Consider the following 22922-nt stretch of genomic DNA (forward strand, 5'->3'; position numbering starts at 1 on the left):
CGAGTGAAAAGCACAGTGTCATTCTTGAATCCATGTGAGGTCAGTTACCTCTAGCCGACATGGTGGCACATGGGAGGCAATCCCAGCACATGGAGGCAGAGGCAGGTGGGCCTAGGTAAGTTCAGGCTAGTTAGTGTACAAGAGACCATTCCCCCAAACAAAACACTACCTCTGCCTAAAAACCAATGTATGTGTGTGTTCATGTTATTTACTGATAGACTGAAAATCTTCTATTACAAAATGTATCACTAAATACAGGAAAATGAAGTCTGTAGCATTCCCTGGAAACCTGCTTCCACATTGGCCAAGAAATGAAGTAGGCAATCTTCAGTCTCCTTCCTACCCTCCAATTCCAAACCCCAAATCTTATCCCCAGTTGTGCAGCAGACCATCTCTGGCCCCATTCCCAGGGGTCTGGGCAGATCTCCGACAGCCCCCTCCCTCAAACCATCCCTTTGTCTCAGTCCGATTAATAGCAGGAGGCACTTCCTGGAAAGCCAAAGGCCAAGACAGTCAGAGGATTGGGAAGGTGACCCACTCTCCTTCCTGTCTTCCAACTTCAGTTTCCCAGTCTTTACCCCCAGCTTTGTAGCAGACATCTGCTCTGGCCTCTCCTTCCTCTGTGCCCACTCCCAGGGGACTACTCAGCTTTCCTTCCTCCTGTGGACCCTCTGAGCACCATCCCCTTCCAGCCCACTCCAAATACCTAGAAACACTTTCTACCTGGGATCCAAAGTGGCCAACCTGATAGGGTCTCAGAAGCCACCACAATTTCCTGAGATTTCAGAACACAGGGGTCTTTACCAGATGGGGTCCCAGTACTGAGAGTGGAAGTAGACATGACCCCACCCCTAACCCAGAAGCTATCACCAGTTGATAACCACGCAAAAAATGAAAAAACAAGCCTCACCAGGAAATCATTTTTTTTTAAAGATTCATTCATTTATTATATATATAGTGTTCTGCCTGTATGTGTCCCTGCAGACCAGAAGAAAACACCACATCTCATTACAGGTGGCGGTCAGCTACCATGTGATTGCTGGAAATTGAACTCAGGACCTCTGGAAGAACAGGCAATGTTCCTAACTGCTGAACCACCTCTGTAGCATGCCAGCAGTACCTAACCAACACAATGAATTCAGTGGCATCTTTGGAGGGTCTCTGTTTCCTAATGCTATATCAGGGCTTGTTTTCCCATTACAGTCCTTTGAGTATCTATTATGATTTCTAGTTTTGTGTTTCTGTGAGATTTCTGTGAACATGTGTGTTTCTGCATCTATATGTGTTCTTGTGATTTTCCTTTGGATGTTTTCCTTATGTTTGTTTCGTCCTTTTCCAGCTTGTTTGTGTTTTATCTTATTATTTTATCATCATCATCATCATCATCATCACCATCACCATCACCATCATCTAGAGTCCTGTTTGTTTTCTAAGGAGAGAGAAAGGATGTAGATTTGGATGGGAGGAAATGTGAAGAGAATCTGAGAGGGGTTAGGGATTGGGAGAGGGGAAATGGTAATCAGAATATATTGGATAAAAACTACTTTCAGTAGAATAAAACTAGAAAAAAATTATGATTCCTTTATACACATACACACACACACACACTGTCTGTAGTAAGTTCTGGGTCAGAGTTATGAGAGCAGTGCCTACTTCCTTTGATCTCCGAGGACCTTAGTTCGGCCTTTTAATCATATATGAATAGATCATTTTTACATCCTATTTAATTATAACAACAAAAATAGCTTCTCAGTTTAAAAAGCATCATAGTTAATATTACCTGTTATGTGCAATAAAGGTAACAAATTAACTGGTGTGGAGCCATGCAGCAATAATCCCAGTAAACAGAACCCAGTAAACAGAAGGCTAAGGCAGGTGCCTCACAAACTCAAGGACAGCTTTATCTACAGAAAATGTGGTCTCAAAAAGTAAATGAATGGCTGGCTGCACTGGGGTGCATCCTTAATCCCAGTACTTGAAAGACAGAGATAAGAGAATCAGGGCCAGTCTGGTTTACACTAGGACAGCCAGGACTACAATGAGAAACACCCTGTCTCAAAAATAGTAATAAATAATAAATAAAAAAAATAAAGGAACGAATGAGTAAATAAAAGCAGCTACACAAATCACCGTCACTATATGCATTAGGAAAGACTTTCACCTGGTTTTCGAGTTGTAGTGCCAGCTTGTTTTCTGACAAAATCGACCACTTGGCCCAGCCGGTTTGAACTACAGTATTTGACTTCCTCGTCGCACTTGTAGCACCTACAACCAGAGAAGAAAATTGACAAACGGACAACTATAAGAGGGAGAGGCAAATTATTTACTCTGGAGAACCAAAGATGTTTAACTGTCCAATTATTCTACTAAAAATAATGAAAGTAGGGCTGTGGATAAAATGGCTCAGGGGAAAAAAGTGCTTGCCTCAAAATCCTGAAAACTTGAGCTCAATCCCCAGAACCCAATGGATGCGAGAACTGACCCTTGAAAGCTGTCCCCTGTCCTCCACACATGCATGCACTGTGGCAAGCCTGAGCCTGCACAAGAGTGCTCACATATGTACACATACACATAACACAAACACATCATGAACATGATAACCTAAGAAACGGAGAGAGAAACTGAAGATACAAGACTGATTTCGGAGAGCTCAATAGTTATGAGTATGCACTGCTTTTCCAGAGGCGCCGAGTCTGGTTCCCAGCACCCTTGCTGGCCAGCACACAACCACCTACAATTCCAGCTCTGGGAAGCCTTCAACTTCTAAACTCCACAGGTACCTGCACTTATGAGTCAAATCTACACAGGCATAGTTAAAAAGAAAAACATGTTCTCTTTAATACAACTAGGTATATATTTTAAGACTGATTTAGTAATAAAATTCACTACAATGGCACTACACATCAGTATCATGGAAATTCAAAATTCAGGACACATCATTAAAATCGAAAAGTGTTTTTTGTCTTTTTTTCCTCTCCATATGAGGTTCTAGGAATGGAACACAAGATCTCATGCATGCTGGGTAAGTGCCCTGCAGTTGAGCTACACTCTCGGTCCATTAATTCTTTTCGGGTCTGGGAAGATGGCACTTCCCAGTGTAATAAGGGCACTTGCTACACAGCCTGAGGATCTGGCTTTGATTCCCTGTATGCCTGCACCTGCCTGTAACTCCAGGATTGTCCCTGGCTAGCCAGTCAAACCAACCAACCAACCAACCAACCAACCGACCGACCGACAACCTTCTCCTTTAGTGAGAGAGACTGTCTCAAGGCTGTAAGTGGTGAGCAACAGAGGAAGATGCTATTTGACCTCGACATAAGTGACTTGCACACTCATATGCATGCAATACACTACACACAGTCTTTTGTATGCATTATTTAAACTACAGACTTATGCCAACAAAATTAATGCATTTTACAAGTGACACATGAGATTCAGTGAATACATGCTGTAAAGATGGTTTTAAGTGAAATAAAAATGTTTTAATAATATTACAATTTTGGAAATACAACATAATGGTCTGACAATGGATTTGCGGAAATTAATTATCCTTTTACTATATTCTCATTTATTTGAAATTTGTTCTTTGAAGGGGTAATGACCCCTGTGTCTTCTATGTACTTATTTTTGTGTCTGTGCAGTACTAAGAGACAAATGAATACCAGTTTACTTTTTTCTGCTTTTAAATACTTCCCAAAAAGTTTAATTCTCCAGTATTTTGAACAATTTCTAGTCAATCAGCACAGGGGTTGAAGCTCACCAGACGCTCCAGTTGTCCAAACTAAGCACCAGATAGTGAGGCTCAGATCTTGGTGTCGAGTAGTGCTTCAAGGCATGCTGCTCCTGAGAATCTCTGCCACAGCCCTAGGGAGTCATAATCACAAGACTCAAAGCCACAGAGCACACCAAACTGACTTATAACCCACAGGGATTACAGTTACAGAAGTAAGAAGCACTTCCAAGAACTTTTGTCATTCTCATGATCTTAAAAATAAAGAGTTAGGGGATAGTGAAGATGACTCAATGGGCAAGATCCGGATTTGATTCTTCAGGACCTATGGGAAGAAGTAGTTCTTCCAGATGTCTTCGGACCTCCACTGGCACACTAGGGCATGATCTATCCCTCACTCGCCCCCACACACATGCACACAAAATAAATAAATATGTTTAAAAAAAAAAAGGTGGGGGCTGGAGAGATGGCTCAGTGGTTAAGAGCACTGGCTGCTCTTCCAGAGGTCCTGAGTTCAATTCCCAGCAACCACATGGTGGCTCTCAACCATCTGTAATGAGATCTCACGCCCTCCTCTGGCATGCGGGCATACATGGAGGCAGAATGTTGTATACATAATAAATAAATAAATCTTTTTAAAAAAAGTAGACTCAGCTGGGCGGTGGTGGCACACGCCTTTAGTTCCAGCACTCAGGAGGCAGAGGCAGGAGGATCTCTGTGAGTTTAAGGTCAGCCTGGTCTACAAGAGCTAATTCGAGGACAGCTAGGGCTGTTACACAAAGAAACCCTGTCTCAAAAAATAAAAAAAAAAAAGGACTGGAGAGATGGCTCAGAGGTTAAGAGCATTGCCTGCTCTTCCAAAGGTCCTGCGTTCAATTCCCAGCAACCACATGGTGGCTCACAACCATCTGTAATGGGGTCTGGTGCCCTCTTCTGGCCTGCAGTCATACACACAGACAGAATATTGTATACATAATAAATAAATAAATATTAAAAAAAATAATAAAAAAAGTAGAGTCTACAGAGTTGTTTTTGAAACTCAAATATCCACAGGAAACAGGATATTCAAGGAAAAGTGCATTTTAGAACTGAAATTAATCTTCTTTCCAAGTAATTGTTCTTTTCCTATCCCCACTGAACCACATGAACACAGGGGTAGTATGTTTGCCTTGTGCAACAAGACCCTGGTTCTGTTCTCACCACACCAACCCACACCCTCCAATCAAACCCACATACATCAAATCTGCTGTGGACTCCATAAGAGTCACCAGAAGGTTCTTTCTCCTCAGCTGCTTCCATCCCATGCACATTTTCCAGCTTAACGTTCCTGAAGTAACAGTCTTTTTATGTGCTGTTCTCTAAAGTCCCAGCACCACCACCCCCCCCCCCCCGTTAATGCCACCCTCTCCTGTTTGGTAGAATGTACTCAGTACTTTCACACTGTAGTCCTAGGTTCACGTTATTCCTTTAGTCCTCTACCGTCACTGCCACCTGAGCGAACCCCATCTGTGGACCCTGCTTCAAAAGCCGACTCTGGTAGCAGCCTAAGCTTATTCATTTATGAGAAAAAAAATACTCTCCATACAAAATTTCCAGAATTTTGGGGTTCTGAAAAGGGTACCAGTGAGACTGTGGAAAGGCCTAGAGTAGGGCAATACAACACACCCACCCATATGATACTGAAATTATTTGTACTTTATCTGTGGATATGTGAATCTCCACAAATAGAAGAATGGTATACCACATAGATACCCCACAGATACACCTAGAACTAAGACTGGAAATCAAAGTTGATGAATTTTATCAATGTCAAAATTCTAGCTATAGTATTACATAAATTTTGTAAAATATTACTACTGGGAGAAATTGAGCAAAATGTCTAAGAGTATGTGTGCCAATTTTTAGGACTGCAATTCCATTTGAATATCTAATTATATCCATATAATTATCAAATGTTTAATAACGGAGGGTGGGCTTGACATGGCTCAGCCACGAAGAGCACACACTACTCTTCCAGTGCAGACCCAGAAGACATCAGACGGCTCACACTGCCTGCAACCCCATTCCAAGGGATGTTACAGCCTCTTCTGGCCTCCAAGAACATCTGCATTCAGGTGTACACACCTACCTCAGACACAACACACTTAAATAAAATAATCTTAGGGGCTGGAGAGATGGCTCAGAGGTTAAGAGGACTGGCTGCTCTCCAGAGTTCCTGAGTTCAATTCCCAGCAATGGCATGGTAGCTTACAACCACCTATAATGAGATCTGGTGCTCACTTCTGGCCTGCAAGCATACATGCAGGCTTCTAGAACACTGTATACACAATAAATACATGTTTTAAAAAATAAAGTATACCAGGCGTGGTGGTGCATGCCTTTAATCCCAGCACTCGGGAGGCAGAGGCTGGTGGATCTCTGTGAGTTTGCAGCCAGCATGGTCTACAGAGTGAGTGTCAGAACAAGCTCCAAAGCTACACAGAGAAATCTTGTCCCGAAAAACATACACAAATAAATAAATACATAAAATCTTAATTTTTTAAATTTTTTTAAAAAAATTAAAATATTTTTATTTTAAAAAATGGAGCAAAAGTCAGGTGCACATCTTTGATACCAGGACTTGGGAGGCAAAGGCAAGTTATCTATGACAGTTCAAGGTCAGCCTGGTCTACAGAGCAAGTTCCAGGATAGCCAAGGCTACACAGAGAAACCTTGTCTTGATAAAAACAAAAACAAAAAACAAACAAAAATTAAAATAATTGGTAGTCTGTCTCATCTTGTGGTGTTCATGGTACGACTGACCAGGAGTTCAGTTTCCTAACAGACTTGTCATCAGTTGAGCGTGGCCTTTTATCTTAGCACTGAAGAGTCCAAGGCTGGCCTGCATAGTAAGTTCCAGGAAAATGAGTTCCAGGCTAGTCAGAGCTACATATCAAGTCCCTGTCTCAGATAACCAAGGGTCTGAACTTTAGTCCCATGACTGTATCATCCACTATCTATAATTCAGGATGATACATAGTAGACATTGAGATGGGATGTGGGATGTCCTTCTGTATATGTGTTGCTTTTATTGGCTAATGAATATAGTTGCTTTGGCCAATGACTTAGCAGAGTAAAGTCAGGTGGGAAATCCAAGCAGAGACACAGAGAAAAAGAAGGCAATGTCAGGTCAGACACCAGCCAGCCACTGAGGAAACAAGACATGTAGAAAATGAGGTAACACCACAGCCACGTGGCAATACATAGACTAATAGAAATGGGTTAATTTAAGATGTAGGAGCTAGCAGAAATATGCCTGAGCCATCAACCAAACAGTGCTGTAATTAATATAGTTTCTGTGTGATAATTTGGGTCTAGGCAGCCAGGAAACAAAAGTAACAGTCTGTTTACAGAGATGTACCTACCAGATTCCTGGTCAGGCCATAGAACCAAGGTACTCAGTCTCTAGGTGCCTGAAATGTAGTTTGATGACAGTAGCAACCCAACCCACCCACCCCAAAGTTACCCTCAATGGAAGGGAGCTGTGTTGTGGAATAATTTTTTTGTATACTATAAAGAAATGTAATTCTGAGTGATTCAATAAAAAGCTAAATGGCCAGTAACGAGGCAGAATTTTCAGGGCAGAGAGAACTCTGGGAAGAAGAAAGGTGGAGGTCACCAGGAGACGCAGAGGGAACTGGAGGACAGGTAAAGCCATGAGCCATATGGCAATATGTAGATTAATAGAAATGGGTTAAGTTGTAAGAGCTAGTTAGTAACAAGCCTAAGCTATGGTCAAGCTTTTATAATTAATAATAAGTCTCCTTGTTGTTATGGGAGAGCTGGTGTTCCTGAAGAGAAGGCCCACCTACCGAGCTGCCTTGATGAAGACTATAATTTCTCTCCAGGACCAGGGCCCGTTCTGCACAGGCACAAAGGCCTAGCCCCTCTCCTCTATTCAGGACACATCCCAAGAGTTAAGTCTCTCTGCTACATACAAATGCCCTCCTGCGACTGTTTCTTAACCTCTCTCTGCCTATTCCTGCTCCCTCACTGTTGCAACCATGGTACCTGAAAGAACCCTCCCAAAATATCAACATAGAAAAAAGTTTAGTTTCAGATTCAGCTGGCCTGAGATCACAACCTGTGCCCGCTGCCATCAGCCAGCCAGACTGTCTTCATAGAAGACCTACTAAAGCAAACTCAGCACTCCCTACAATCTCACGTTTATTAGAATTCAAGCGTACCTGGTGGCCACATTTAAGACACAGCCAAACTGAAGGGTCTTCCGCTTCTTCCTCGGGCTTATCTTTCACTTTATTGTCAGTCTTACAGTCTTGGCAGATGTTCCACTCCACATTCACTAAAGCTTTCTTCAAATTACCTTGTTCCAACCCTTTTCTAAGGTGTCGGCACATTGTTTCTATGGAAGGAGAGGGGGAGAGAGCAATACAAAAGATCAAACTAGCCTTCTTGTTAATACTGAATGTATACAAATTTCAACACTAAATTTACTCTACAGCTGAGCTTCAGACTCTCAGAGCACTCACCGCCCTGACGGACGTTTGAATACTACACGACTGTGAGTAGTGGCCGTGGCGCTAAGTCAGGGCGGGCGCTATCAACTGAGCTCTATGTTCCCAAGGGAACCACTGTGACAAGGATGAGCGGCACTTTCCTATCTCCTTTCTCCTGTGTGATACACGGGAAGGGCTGGGGCCTCACACAGTGGACAGACACTACCACTGAGCTACACCTAAACTCTCCTGAGAAAAAGTTTTCACAAATTTGAAGTGGATTTTCTAGGACTTATTTTTATTTCTGTGTATGTGTGTGACTGTGCACAGGAGGGTGTGCATGCAGAGCGAGCCCAGAGGCCAGGGGAGTGCTGATCTCTTGGAGCATCTGTGGGAGACCTGGTTTTTATGTAGGTGCTGCAATCCAAACTCCAGTCCTTATGACCGAACAGCAGGCACTCTGAACCAAATGAGCCATCTCTCAAGGACAGAAATTCTGCTGTGATGCCCTAAATATAATCACACCTACAAATTCATTTTCATTTATCTGGTTATTTTCATATCTTTTTTTTAAGTTTTGAAGGACAGGAAAAGAGGTTCTTCACTCATACTGTAACATACCATTACAGACCAGATACGATCCTAGTTCTCTGAGAACCTAAAATAGCCAAGTCACACCTCTTCCTTCTTCAGGAGCAGAAACATAGGCAAGCATTAGAATTTCCCAAACTGACTATCTGACACAGAAGGAAAGTCTAATGATACAAAAGTTTCAAAAGGTAGATAAGGTCAAGTACTAAAGGACATTATGGTAATCAAAGTCTCTGATACTGGTTAAATGTATCCTATAAACTGTTTTACATATACTCATCTCATTTAATCCTCATAATTACCTAGAAGGAAGACACTATTATTCCTAATGACAAATGAGAAAATTAAGTATGTAAGAGCAAGTAACTACTGAATGACTATGCCAGAATCTGGAGTCAGGTCTTTTCACCTCATACCCACCACTGAAAACTATGTCCTCAAATAGTGAAAACCAACCAGGGTGGGGGCACACACCTTTTAGCTCCAGCACTGAGGAGACAGAGACAAGTAGAGTTCTGATAAGTTTAGGCCAGTCTAGTCTATACTTGGAATTCTAGGCCAGCAAAAACTATATAAAAAGACCCCATTTCAAATAAATGGATAAATAAGGGAAACTGAAAAGACTAATTCCCATATAAAAGCATGTAAAAAAAATGTATGCTATCTCCCTAAACGGTGAAGTCATACACAATACAAAACTGACAGCCGGCTTGTGAATGGAAATCAAGTTAGGACAAGTGAATGAAGGGCTTCGGGATGAAGGGCTTGCATTGTTTGATGGGAACTAGAATCTTAGAAACTAATCAAGCAAGCTGGGCAGTGGTGGCATGCTCCTTTAATCCCAGCACTTGGGAGGCAGAGGCAGGCAGACCTCAGTGAGTTTGAGGCCAGCCTGGTCTACGAAGCAAGTTCCAGGACAGCCAGGACTGTTACACAGAGAAACCCTGTCTAGAGAACCTGTGTTTCCAGCCCCAGCAGCCACATGATGCCTCACAAACATGTCTAACTCCAGCTTCCCAGCATCCAGGGCTCTCTTTTGCCCTCCACAGCCACTCCCCAGATGTGATGCATAAAGCATACATGCAGTAAAAAGACTCATACACATAACATTAAAATGTTTTTAAAAGAAGTAAATAGGGTTGGAAAGACGGGTCAGTGGTTCAGAATACATGTTACCCTTCCTAAGGACCTGTGGTTCCAATCCCAGCACCAAACACAGCATCCACTATCTCTAATTCCAGAGGCTCTGATACCCTCTTCTGGCCTTTACAAGCACTGCACATACATAGTGCACAGACTACAAGCAGGCAGTACATATAACAAAGGTAAAATTTTAAAATAAATAACAAAACCCTGATTACATAATAATATATACATCACCTAACATATCATCTAGGGGCTGGAGAGATGATCAGAAGAGCAATGGCGACTCTTCTAAGAGGCCTGGGTTTGAGTCCTAGCACCTACATAGTGGCTCAGAACTGGCTAATACAGGGAATATGATGCCCTCTTCTGGCCTCTGAGAGCACTGCATGCACACAGTGCAGACATGCATACAAGGAAAAGCACCCAGTACTGTGGAACAGTCCTTTACACTGTGTGAATATGTGTTACTGTGACTGGGTTAAGGAAGAAGTTGACTGGCCAATAGCTGGAGGTTAGGCAGGATTTGCAGTGAAAAAAGGAGTGAAGAAGAGGAGTCTCTCAAAGTCCGGAGGAGACGAGGAGAGGAGGAGAAGAATTTGTTATACTGAGAAAAGATATTGAGCAATGTGGCAGAATGCAGATAAGAAATATGGGTTATTTAGTTAATTAGTTAGTAACAAGTCTGAGCTATTGGCTGAGCATTTATATTTAATAAGTCTCTGAATGGTTATTTGGGAGAGCTACAGAGACACAGAGAAACTCTGCCTACACAGTATACATAAAAATAAATCTAACAGATAATTCATTTAGGTATAGTAACAGGCTTTAACAACAAAAGGTAAAATATACCTGCAGATTCTGAGGAAGCCTTAGCTGGAACATTTTTCCCCTTTGCTCGTTTCTTTCCCATGTTGGCACTTCATGGATGGCTCATTGACACAAAATTACAATCTAGAGAACAAGATAAACCCGGCTTGACAAAAACAAAAGAAAGATTTCTATGGTTAGAAGCCACATCCGATGCTGTGCATGGCTATCACACCTTACAAGTCAGGAACACCACGGATACGCCATCAAACATATATATATATATATATATATATATATATATATATATATATATATATATATATGTTTCCTTTTTATTTTTTAAAAAAAACTATCATTTTTTCATTTTACATACCAATCCCAGTTCCCACTCCCTCCCCTCCTCCCATCCCTTCCACCTAACCCCCCACGCCACCCCTGCATTCACTCCTCAGAGAGGGTAAGGCACTACCATCAAAATTTTAATAATAACTTTTTGTTTGTTTGTTTGTTTCTTGTGACAGGGTTTCTGTGTGTAGCCCTGGCTGTCCTGGAACTTGCTCGATAGATCAGGCTGGGCCTCGACTCAAGAGATCCACCTGATTCTGCCTCCTGGAATTAAAGGCATGTACCACCACCACCTAGCTAAGCTAATAATAACTCTAAAATGTATAGAATATACAGTATCATCCTGTTGTTTAGACCATGGGGAAGTTGACTAAGGGATTTTTTTTTTTACAAAAAATGTTAAGATCAAAGGTTCCAATCTTTTTAGACCTATCTTAGAATGCTTTAATGCCTAACATTAAAAGGTATTCAACTCCTCATGACATAAATATTGTTCTGAAAATTATCCGCTGAGTTTGAAGCTTTGCAAGGTAACTTAAAAACAAATAAACAAACTCTAAAATTCTCTTTACTAGCCTGTCTTCTGGGTATGGATGAGAACTGACAGCCTATTGACATCATGTCACTGACAAACCCAGTTTGGAAGTCTATGGCTAATGTGACCACACATTAAATCTTTGCCCTTTTAGCTAGAAATCTCAAAATTAGAAAATATCAAGAGTGTTAAAAGAACTTACAAATCTTGATATACTGATTTTAAGCTGTGTTTTATATGCTTCAGAGTCATTTATTATGGCTAAAAAATCAAAAAGCACTGTAAACAGCTGTTTTTTTTAATTTTTTAAAAAATTTATTTATTATGTATACAATGTTCTGTCTGCATGTATGCCTGCCCACCAGAAGAGGGCACCAGATCTCATAGATGGTTGTGAGCCACCAGGTGGTTGCTGGGAATTGAACTCAGGACCTTTCCTCCAGCCCCTAAACAGCTGTTTTTACCTGAGACGCTTACTAAAAGTTTGATTGCACAAATGGGAAGTAGTGTCTGCAGAAAATGCTTCCACTTAGCTCTTTTTTATAGGTGTTCTACCCCAAACTACAACTCGGGCCTACTTTCAGTTCATTCTAATCTTAACTTTCATCGCCATCCTTCAGGCCTTGATGAGATAGTGTTATTAAAGACATTCAAGACACCTGCATAGAAAAACAAGCGACAGCTAAGTGAAACACCCATCCTGTCCGAGGGAAATCCTCACCCAGCTTTCTTTCCTTCCCAGTGCTGGCTAGAAATCCAAGCTTTGTGCATGCTGGGCAAATGGTAGGCAACCACTGGTCTAAGCTGGTAACCCTCCCTTCACCAAGGATCAACTAAAATGTAAAATAAATAAATAAAATAAAATAAAATAAAAAATTGGGGGGGATGGGAGCTAAAGATGTCTCACTTGCCACACACAGCTCTGGCTCAGACTCCAGCACCACATAGGATGCTCGCCTACCACACACAGAGCTCTGGCTCAGACTCCAGCACCACACAGGATACTCGCCTACCACACACAGCTCTGGCTCAGACTCCAGCACCACACTGAATGCTTGCCTACCACACACAGAGAGCTCCGTCTCAACTCCAGCACCACACAGGATGCTCGCCTACCACACACAGCTCTGGCTCAGACTCCAGCACCACACAGGATGCTCGCCTACCACACACAGAGCTCTGGGTCAGGCTCCAGCACCACACTGAATGCTGGCCTACCACACACAGAGAGCTCTGTCTCAACTCCAGCACCACACAGGATGCTCGCCTACCACACACAGCTCTGGCTCAGACTCCAGCACCACACAGGATGCTCGCCTACCACACACAGAGCTCTGGGTCAGGCTCCAGCACCACACTGAATGCTCGCCTACCACACACAGAGAGCTCTGTCTCAACTCCAGCACCACACAGGATGCTCGCCTACCACACACAGCTCTGGCTCAGACTCCAGCACCACACAGGATGCTTGCCTGCCACACAGGGCTCTTGCTCAGGCTCCAGCACCACACAAGCCAGGCAGAGTGGGGCACCAGTGATCCTGGTATTCAGAAGGTGCAGACAGGGGTGTCAAGAATTCAGCATCATCCTCAATTACTACATACTGATTCTGACACCACCCTGGGATTGATGAGACTCTGCCATAAATATAAAAACATAATAAAGGAGCACAAATCATGTAGGGCTGTAAAAATACAGTCCTAATTTAGAAAAATAAATAGTATTCAAGTTCTCACCTCCAATCTAACCCCCCTCTAATCTGTACTACATTAGAATAAGATTCATCTTCAAAAAATGCAATTTGTATCATGTCACTCTAATGAACTCATTAAAAAGCTAAAGGTCCAAGTTCATACTCTGGGGCTTGTCCCTTTTAATTTGGCTCTAAAGCACTAGCAGTCCTGACTTTCATGTCTCCTCAATAAAAACAACAAATTCTAATTAGACAGTGCCCTTCCAAAACCATCATATCTGATTTTCGCAATAATCTTTTAAATGAAGATATTCACTGAACGAAGAAATTCCGAAACAAAAACAGAGCTGCCGCTACAATTCCATCCTTTGGTTCTGAGAGCACAACTCTTTCAACCAAGATCATCTCTTCAGTGCTTCCTTGGCCCACTTCTGCCTGATACCTAAGACGCTTTCTCCCTCAGGCCACATCCTAGAAATCCTTTCTCTCCATTTCAATGAAGCTTTAAGAAAATGTGCATTAGTGCCAGGCCCGGTGCCGCAAGCCTTTAATCCCAGCACTTGGGAGGCAGAGGCAGGTGATCTCTGTGAGCTTGAGGCCAGCCTGGACTTCAGAGCAAGTTCTAGGACAGGCTGCAAAGCTACAGAGAAACCTGTCTTGAAAAACAAAACAAGGAAGGAAGGAAGGAAGGAAGGAAGGAAGGAAGGAAGGAAGGAAGGAAGGAAGGAAGGAAGGAAGGAAGGAAGGAAGGAAGGAAAGAAGAAAGGAAGGAGGTTAGGAAGAGAGAGAGGAAGGAAGGAAAGAAGGAAAGAAGGAAGGAAGGAAGGAAACACGCATTATCCTTTGTTCCTTTACCTGTTTCTCTACTGCAGTAAATTGCTTTTCAAATCTTCAAATCTATAATCTAAACATGCTGTTTTTCTCTTTGCAATCTGGAACTTCAGGAGAAAGAACTGATTCTGGGCAGTATTCTATGCCTACGGCAGACTGTCAGAACACAGTGGGTCCTCAAGAAAAACTTCCTGCGTTAATACATCATAGTACCGGAGCCTGGGCACGACAGCACACTCCTTTAAACCCAACACTGCTATGGCAAAGCCGGCAGTTAGAAAGTTCCAGGCCAGCCAGAGTTACACACCGAGTGAGGCTGTCTCAAAAAACAGGCACACATACGACCAAACACGAAGAGCGCCTGAAGAGAGAAGGCACAACTGCAGGTGGGAAGGAAGAAGGTAGCCAATTAAGTCAAAAGCCTACAGTTGTGAAAACAGCACCAGAAAATCTGGTTGAAGGACTGCCTGCCTTTCCCTTTGAGTCAGCAAAGGAAAACTTGAAAGGCAAATTTTAATTAGGGCAAGGAGTGAACCCGAGGAGTCAGTCGATGCTACTAAAGGGCACACAGTAAAATCCTGACAGCTAAGAGGGCAACTGAAGGGTCGTGGGAAGGGGTGCTATAAAACATGAACGTTCTGTCGGATGAGTTTTCAGATAAGAAGGAGCCTCTTGGACCCATTGACTCGCTCGCGACTCCATGCCACGCCGAAATCAAAACTCCTCTTGTCCTCTCTCATGTTAAGCCGCCTGCTCTCTCTCCTCCCCTGCCCTCCCGGTCTTCCTCTGCCTGTGCGGCGCCGCGGCGAAGGCGTGTGGAGAACCTTGTCAGCAGGTCTCTCCGAAACGTGGCTCTCGCCTTTGGACGTCGGCTGTCACCCACAGGTGACAGAGCCGGGCGCGCTTCGGATCCGCATGCTGTCACCGGGCGCTGGCCGCAGCTCGCACGCCAGCCGCCCAGCCAGCCCCCTTCCCGGCGCCCGCCGGCCCCTCCAACTGCTCGGTGACCACGGGGCAGGCTGGCCGCACAGGCCGGGGACGCGGGCCCCTCGAGTCCCCCGCCGCCCCCGGGGACTGACAGCACCCGCAGCCAATGGCGCCGCGGAGCCGGCCGGGGAGCGGAGAGCGGCGGGCCGGGCAGGCCGGGCAGGCCGGGTGAGCGGCGGCCGCCGGTACTCACCCGGGAGCACGGCGCCCATAACTGCCTTTGGCGACGGGCCGGGAGCCGGCTGCCAGCTCCGCTTCCTCCTGGTGACGAAAAGAGAGCAACCCCACCGAGCCAGTCACGCTTCAGGACCGGCGGCTTCCGGAACGCGGCCTTGTGGGAAATGGCTCGGCCCGGGGGAGCGTTTCCGACGCCCCGGTTCCGAGCCTGCGCGGACTGCCCGTCGAGGCTAGGGGTGATTGACTGTGGGGTGGTTTAAATCCTCTTAGAGAGCGCTGTCAGGTGGATGGTTTCTTCTCTTACACGCGCTGCTTCTGCAGGGTGGTCGAGAGCAACGTGCAGTTGCCTCTCATAATTCTCTTAATTCTGTCCTATGCGCTTCTAAAATTGAGCTCGTAAATTGGCTTGAAACAGCCTTTCCGCACCCTGAGCAAATTAAAAAGGTAAGCAGCAACAGTGAATCTTTTTTGAGACTGTATTTGCCCGGCGGAATGGCGGACAGCTCTAACCCCAGAACTCAAGACACAAAGGCAGAGACGATCTCTGAGTTACAGGCCAGCCTGATCCACAGAGAAAAAGGACACAGAAAAACCCTGCCTTGAAAAAACAAAAAGTAATAATTAGCAAATAAAGAAATCGTATTTCTTCTAAGTATGAGTGCCTGTCTGTCGGTCAAAGGACAACTTTCTGGAGTTGGCTCTGCGCTACTGTGTAACTTGCTGGGTGATCTCAGGAGTGGTGGCAAACACCCTTTCCCCACTAAGCCATCTCCCGAGGCTTAAGAGGGGTTATTATCATCACCATCATCTCTACTATTATTATTATTATTTGATACAAGACATTTCTAAGAAGCCAGGACAGTTCTCAAACTTAATGACCTTTCCGAACTCAGCCTTCACCTTGTATCATAAACCAAAACCGAAAGGAATTGGAGGGAATGTCGGGATGTAAACTCTTCGGAATACTTACTGTTCGTTGATAAGAAATGGTAGGTGTGCACTTTGTGCCACACCTTCTGTAACACGAATTAAACAGACCTCAATAGACTGTAACCAGTGGGGGCTATTACATGTGGGTGTCAGTAGCAAAACCGGAGAAAAGAATAGTTGATTGTGTGTGCAAGGGCTGGTAAGGAAACCGCTGATCCATTAGGGGAAGGTTTTATTTGGGAATAAAAGGGAGAAAACCTTCAAAGGCATCTGGAAGATTCTAGAGCAGAGATAAAAAGAAGTAGGCTGGACGTGGGCAGGACTGGAGAAGCAGGAGGGTAGGAGAGAATAGTGGGGATAGCAAGATAAAACGTAGCCAGAGTAGGCAGGGGCAGGGGCACCGGAGCCAAAAGTCCAAAAGTCCGGAGTCGGGATCTGAGGACAGGAGCCGGTGTGAGGGCTTTGAGATGTATAATAGCTTCTTATCAATGGGGGTTGAGGGAGCACTTGGAGGTTAACATGTACTTTGATATGCTTGCAACCAAAAAGTGTGTGCTAATAGAGAATCATATGTCCCTTCAGCCAGAGGTAAGGAAAATGAGTCCTTTTGGGGAGAAAAAAAAAACCCTTACATTTCCGAAGGATGCTGGCTTTTATCTATCAGAAATTCTATAGTTCACCTTTAACTCATTTCTGAATATATGGACTTCTTGAGACCTAATAGATTATAAGTGAAATATTTAAGCATCTGTCATCTGTAGTGCGAATTCTAATTGACCTCAAAAACAAAAACCCAGAGTCAGATATTACGGGGTAAAAGCTGAAAGATCAGAGATGCAGAACAGCCACACTAGAGAGACTTTTTATCTCTACTGAATCCTCAGACCAAAGTGGGCAAGATCTTGTCTCCACAAATCCTCAGACTGAATGGGGTGTCCTGCCTCTGCCTCCCTTGCGCCACCACCACCTGGCCCTTTGTTTCTGTTTTTGTGGAACTTATTCTTCAACTACAAGCAGAAACCTTAACCTGCACAGGACCAACAGGAACTCATTCTTAACAGTCTTAACTGCAAACAGAACCCTTAGCCTGCAAAGTTTAGTTTTTCTGTTTTTCTCTCACATCATATCTTATTTTCTTTTTTAAAAAATATTTATTTATTTATTTATTTATTTATTTATTTATTTATTTATTATGTATACAATGTTCTATCTGTGTGTATACCTGCAGGCCAGAAGAGGGCACCAGACCCATTACAGATGGTTGTGAGCCACCATGTGGTTGCTGGGAATTGAACTCAGGACCTTTGGTAGAGCAGGCAATGGTCTTAACCTCTGAGCCATCTCTTCAGCCCCTTATATCGCATTTTCTATCTCTGCCAATTAACCTTCATTTTGACACATTTATTTGTATGTTTCCATGTATAAATGGAGGATATATACGGATGAAGTGTGTGTATATACATACACATACGTATGCGATATGGGGAAGGATATACATATTTGTTTATAATTCTGTATCTAGAAGTATTTAACATACTAAGTGTTTCTTAAATATTGAGGAAATGTATTCATTATACGTTTCAACAAAATACTATTTAAGAATATTCACATAAACTGGATGGTGGTGGAGCATGCCTTTAATATTAGCACTCGGGAGACAAAGGCAAGCAGATCTCTGAGTTCAAGGCCAGCCTGGTCTACAGAGAGCTCCAGGACAGGCTCCAAAGCTACACAGAGAAACCTTTTCTCAAAAAACAAACAAAAAAAAACAAAAAAAAAACAAAAACAAATTAGAAAATGAATGGAACTGTGGCTAGATGGGAGAGCATTTGTTCCACATGTACAAAGTCCTAAATTAGATCTATAGCAACATTTAAAAACAAACAACACTGATAAATCTTTACAGTATTATGCTGGAGCCCCAAGACGGCTCAAAGGGTTATAGAACTTCTTGCTAAGCCTGATGAACTGAGTCTAAAATTAAAGAAAGAAGCAACTCCTTCAATTTCTATTCTGACTTCCATACTCGAGCCATGGTACACATCCATGCCATCCAAGTACACGATCAAAAGAGTAAAATAAAATTAAAACATAATACTGAAGAAACAGAAGTGAAAGTAGAAATATAAATAACTGTAAACCAGTATACGGAAAGAAAAATGTACTTATTGTTTGGTCTGACCGCATTAAGTTCTAGACCACACAATGTGTGTGCGGAGGGAGCAGCAGTTCCTCTTGGAGAAGAATGAGACCTAAGAAAGAAAATATAGGAATTTTGGGAAGTGACCCTAATAGACTATGAGTAACACAGATGTGTGCAGTTGTCAAAACAAAGCAAATACACATTTAGGATAGCTATTTCATTTTTAACTAAAAAGTAAAAAAGCATTGAACTCAATGCTTGTGTATTTTCAGAGAACTGTTGACATTATGCAATCTACTTTTCTTTTTTTAATTAATTTATTTTTATTTCATGTTCATTGGTGTCTTGCCTGCATGTATATCTGTGTGACAGTGTCAGATCCCCTGGAAGTGGAGTTACAGACAGTTCCAAGCTTCTGTGTAGGTGCTGGGATTTGAACCTGGTTCCTCTGGAAGAGCAGCCAGTGCTCTTAACTGCTGAGTCTTCTCTCCAGTCCTGCAATTTACTTTTCATAAGCTGTGACAACACTGATACAAAATATTCGTGATGATTCCTAGTGCATAAATTGAAGACATGACCACTCCTTTATGATACAGTTAAGGGAAAATTTTTAATTGTAGATATGAGAGAGAGAACAGCCAGAGGCATCTGGAAGAGTCCAGAACAGAGAGGAAAAGTATATTGAACATGGTCGCATGGACATGGCTAAGGCTATATTTGAGTTTTTTAGTTCAGGGAGAAGAGCAGAAGGTAGAGAACAGAGAAAACATAGTGAGAGAAGCAGAGGTAGTGAGGGAAAGAGGGAGAGAGAGAGGGAGAGGGGGGACTTCGTGAGTTTGATATGTTTTGCAGGCAGCCATATGTCCCTTCTGCCAGAGGTCAGGGAAATAACTCCTTTTTGTGAGGGAAACCAGCTTCATAAGTTTCTGAGGGATACTGGCATTTTATTTAATCACCAGAAATAGCCAAAATTAAGCTCATTTCTGCCTCTTGGAGTTTCAGGAATTGGAGTTTCCTTGGGACCTCACACCAAGATCATTGTTTTAGTCTCAAAGATTTGAGGAGAAAGACCACTGACCCAAATCAAAATAGCCAGTTAAAGCAAGTCTTTTAATTCATGTACATAGGCTGCCTCCCTCTAAGGTGGGGTTTGAGAGGTCAGTACTGGACATGAGAAAGACAAGGTTTTTATAGTTCAGGGATAGGGAGTTTCCAAACGAGCAATTTGGCAGGAAATTGGTGGGGTTATAGAAGCAGAATGTTAAGTATAACAAGTTAGTTATAAAAATCCCCTGTTGGGGGAATATTATTTTAAGGTTTGTTACTTTTGTTGTGTTGTATTTGATTAACTGTGAAGTTGTGATTCTTTGCCTGTCTAAAATACCTGATGATCCTGATAAAGAGCTGAATGGCCAATAGTGAAGCAGGAGCAAAGATAGGTGGGGCTAGTAGGCAGAGAGTATAAAGAGAAGGAGAAATGAGCTGAGTGGAGAAAGATGAGGATATCAGTTACCCAGTTACCCACGGAGTAAGAAGGAAAGATATACAGAAGATAAATAAAATCCCAGAGGAAAAAGGTAGTCAGAATAATAGAAGAAAAGTTGGCTAGAAACAAACCACGCTAAAGCCAGGCATTCATAACTAAGAATAAGCTACTGTGTGTGATTTATTTGGGAGCTGGGTGGTGGACCCCGCAGAAAAGCTAAAGGAGTAAAACATCCCACAGCAATCTTCTGAAACAAAGCCTTGTTTGCAAGGCAATCATAACTGTCCACTTTAAGCCTCCAGCTTGCTCCTGCATGGTCTGGAAAGCCCCATTTCTCTTTCTCTCTCCAAACCCTGCCTGCTCAGAATCTCTGAACAAAGGCAAGGCACCAAAAAGCCCAGCTCCTCATTCTTGGCGGCTGTTTCAGCTTCCTTTCCTGCCGTTGACAGCCACACGAGTCCCCACCTAAGTGCTCAGCTTTTAATCATACTTGGGCACAAACTCAGTTTGTAGTGGACAAGTCATTACCCCTAACCTACAACCTATAAAATCTCCCTGCTTTGGTTCGGGTGCACAACTTCTTAGGCCTCTTATCTCTGGAGCTGGAGAACCTGACTAGGGGTTGCTTTCCTTGATATACCTGTTGTTATACTTTTTCAACTCAGCTTGGTCAGGCTTGCTGAATCAGCAAAGGAACTCATTATGGAGGTGGTGGTGTTCAAAACCTATTGATAACAAGATAGTAATAGGTTATTGTGGAATAATCTTTCTGTGCATTTATTGGTTTAATAGAAAGCTGAACAGCCAACAGCTAGGCAGGATTTCCAGGCACAGAGGATGCTAGAAAGAAATGGGGCAGAGATACCAGGAGATGCAGTAGAAGCAGCATGGGCAGTACAGAGTAATGGTAACCAAGCCACATAAAAGAACATAGAAAGATATGGGTTAATTTAAGTTATACGAGCTAGTTAGAAACAAGCCTAAGCTATTGGCAGAGCTTGCATTTGTTTTTTGTTTTTGTTTTTCGAGACAGGGTTTCTCAGTGTAACAGTGCTAGCTGTCCTGGAACTAGCTCTGTAGACCAGTCTGGCCGTGAACTGAGAGAGAGCCACCTGCCTCTGTCTCCCGAGTGCTGGAATTAGAGGTGTGCTCCACCACCACCAGGCCGAATAGCATTTCATACTACGTAGCAGCTGCTCGTTTCACTTGGGGCATTGCTAGGGGTGGGGTGGGGAGGATGCAAAGGCGATTCCTCTCTCCACACCTGCTCTACTCTAAACGTTTCATCTAAAAAAGCTGGAGGAAAGAGTCATTATATAGTTGAATTGGCAAACCCCCCAAAACCTCCAAGATGGAGCTAGAGAGTTGCTGCTATGAAGCATTATCTTTGTGGGTTTTGTTGTTGTTGTTGTTGTTCTGAAAGGTACCAGTGACATCTACTACCAATGAATGACAAATGTTTATAAGCCATTCCTAAAATGAAAAAAAAACATATAAAGAAAAGTGTGTTGCATATAGTTGGATTAGGAAGAAAATCTTTTAAAAATATCTTAGCACTGGAGCACCCTTCACTGTCCTTATATTAGTATGGATTATAAATTGAGAGTTCTTCTGGGACAAGTGGTTAAGGTTCCCATTAACATTCAAAGCGTATGCTGGCCACTAGGTTCTCCTAGTATCCCTCAGTCTTTGCCAGTTTCAGGGCCCTTCTGGCTGGCATACCCCACCCCCTACCCTTAACTTTCAAGCTCAGGCATTGGGCTATACCCCAACCCCACCTCTGGCCCCTACATAACTCAGCCATTTTGGCTATGCCAGTCTCTTGGCCCAGCCATCCGCCTCTTCTGTCCCCTCTCCCCTCCTTCTCTCCTCATATAGCCCTGCTCATGATCAATGTTCACTCTGGACTCTCCCAGAAGGCTCTCCTCTGGCCTTTTTTAACTACAATAAACCTTCTTCACCGTACCTAGGATCAATTATGTCCCTCCTTTTTTATGAACTTCTTTTGTTCATTTGCTTCCCAGCTTTACAAACCAGGACAGTCAACATCAATCCACATGCCCATATCTCTACTGCTTTTCTGTTTGGTGATTCAGAAACAAGAATCACTACAAACGGGAAGGTTCTACAAACCCAGAATTTGTAATTATTGACACCACATGTGCACAGATAAAAATTGCTCCAGTGGACCTATGTTGGCTTCATTAAACACTACCACAAAGCTCCTGAAGAAAGTAGAACAGCAACAAGCTTCACATTTGCATAGGATTAAAAGCCTACTGGAAGAAACATCAAATGTGCTTCTTGTGTTTTGAACAAGGAATTCAAATCTTTTTATATCCCCCACCTTGTAAGACTTTTAGACAATATTTTACTCTCCTCTGTCCACCCAGTGAAAGTTTTCTTTACACAAAAGACCAGCTGCTCTCTTCCAGTAATTTGATCACCTGGAGCAGTGTGACCCCTTCTCCTCAGAACAGTGACCCCCTTTCCCTTCCTTCTTCATTTTCTATGTGTCAGTTGTTTTCAGATTATCTGAATTAAGATTATGAAGTAGGACCCCATTCAATGGGAAAGAAAGACAGGCATCACCTGAGTTAGATAAAAACCAAATGCACTTCCCATCTGTGATTGTTCTTCTGAGAGTGTGCAAGAGTAAAGTTTGCCTTGTCTGGGAATGTTAGTCGGAACGGAGGTCTCTGTTTCTTAGGGACCATGAACTGTTTTCTGGGAATGTCAGTTGGAAAGGTGGTCTCTGTTTCTTAGCGACCGTGAACTGTTTTCCAACGCTTACTTAGAAAAGAGTTCTTAAAAGTAAGAGTAAGAAAACAGACTGTGTCCGAGATTTGCTTTCAACGTAGTTGAAATTCAACTACTAAACGCTTCTGTAAACCTGGAATTTCCCCCCTTTTAGGAAAAGCAGACCTCTCTTGAGAAGCGACCACCACCCATATCCCCGTAGTACACACCAAAGTGTTTGCTAAAGGCACAAGTTCTAAGTAGAAACCTGCAACCTTGGCAT

General features: G+C 43.1%; 1 protein-coding gene across 11 annotated transcripts in view; it reads right to left on the reverse strand.

Annotated features, from left to right (window-relative positions):
• Window positions 1-15496, reverse strand: part of Usp16 (ubiquitin specific peptidase 16) — a 31663-nt gene extending 16167 nt beyond the window's left edge. For 7 of the 11 annotated variants that reach the window (XM_048422673.3, XM_048422671.3, XM_085685726.2 and 4 more), the window contains exons 1-5: window positions 15358-15496; window positions 10813-10936; window positions 7957-8132; window positions 3761-3864; window positions 2162-2265 (exon numbers count right to left, since the gene is read on the reverse strand). In XM_048422673.3, the coding sequence (XP_048278630.3) occupies window positions 2162-2265; window positions 3761-3864; window positions 7957-8132; window positions 10813-10873 (445 nt within the window). In that variant the 5' untranslated portion in view covers window positions 10874-10936; window positions 15358-15496. Of the gene's footprint in view, window positions 1-2161; window positions 2266-3760; window positions 3865-7956; window positions 8133-10812; window positions 10937-14201; window positions 14755-15357 lie in introns of those variants that run through there. The other 4 variants (XM_048422674.3, XM_048422675.3, XM_048422677.3 and 1 more) reach the window with 4 other exon arrangements.
• Window positions 15497-22922: the final 7426 nt, after the last annotated feature.

The sequence above is a fragment of the Myodes glareolus genome, chromosome 2 (genome assembly GCF_982192425.1).
Source record: "Myodes glareolus chromosome 2, mMyoGla1.1, whole genome shotgun sequence".
NCBI classification, from domain to species: Eukaryota; Metazoa; Chordata; class Mammalia; order Rodentia; family Cricetidae; genus Myodes; species Myodes glareolus.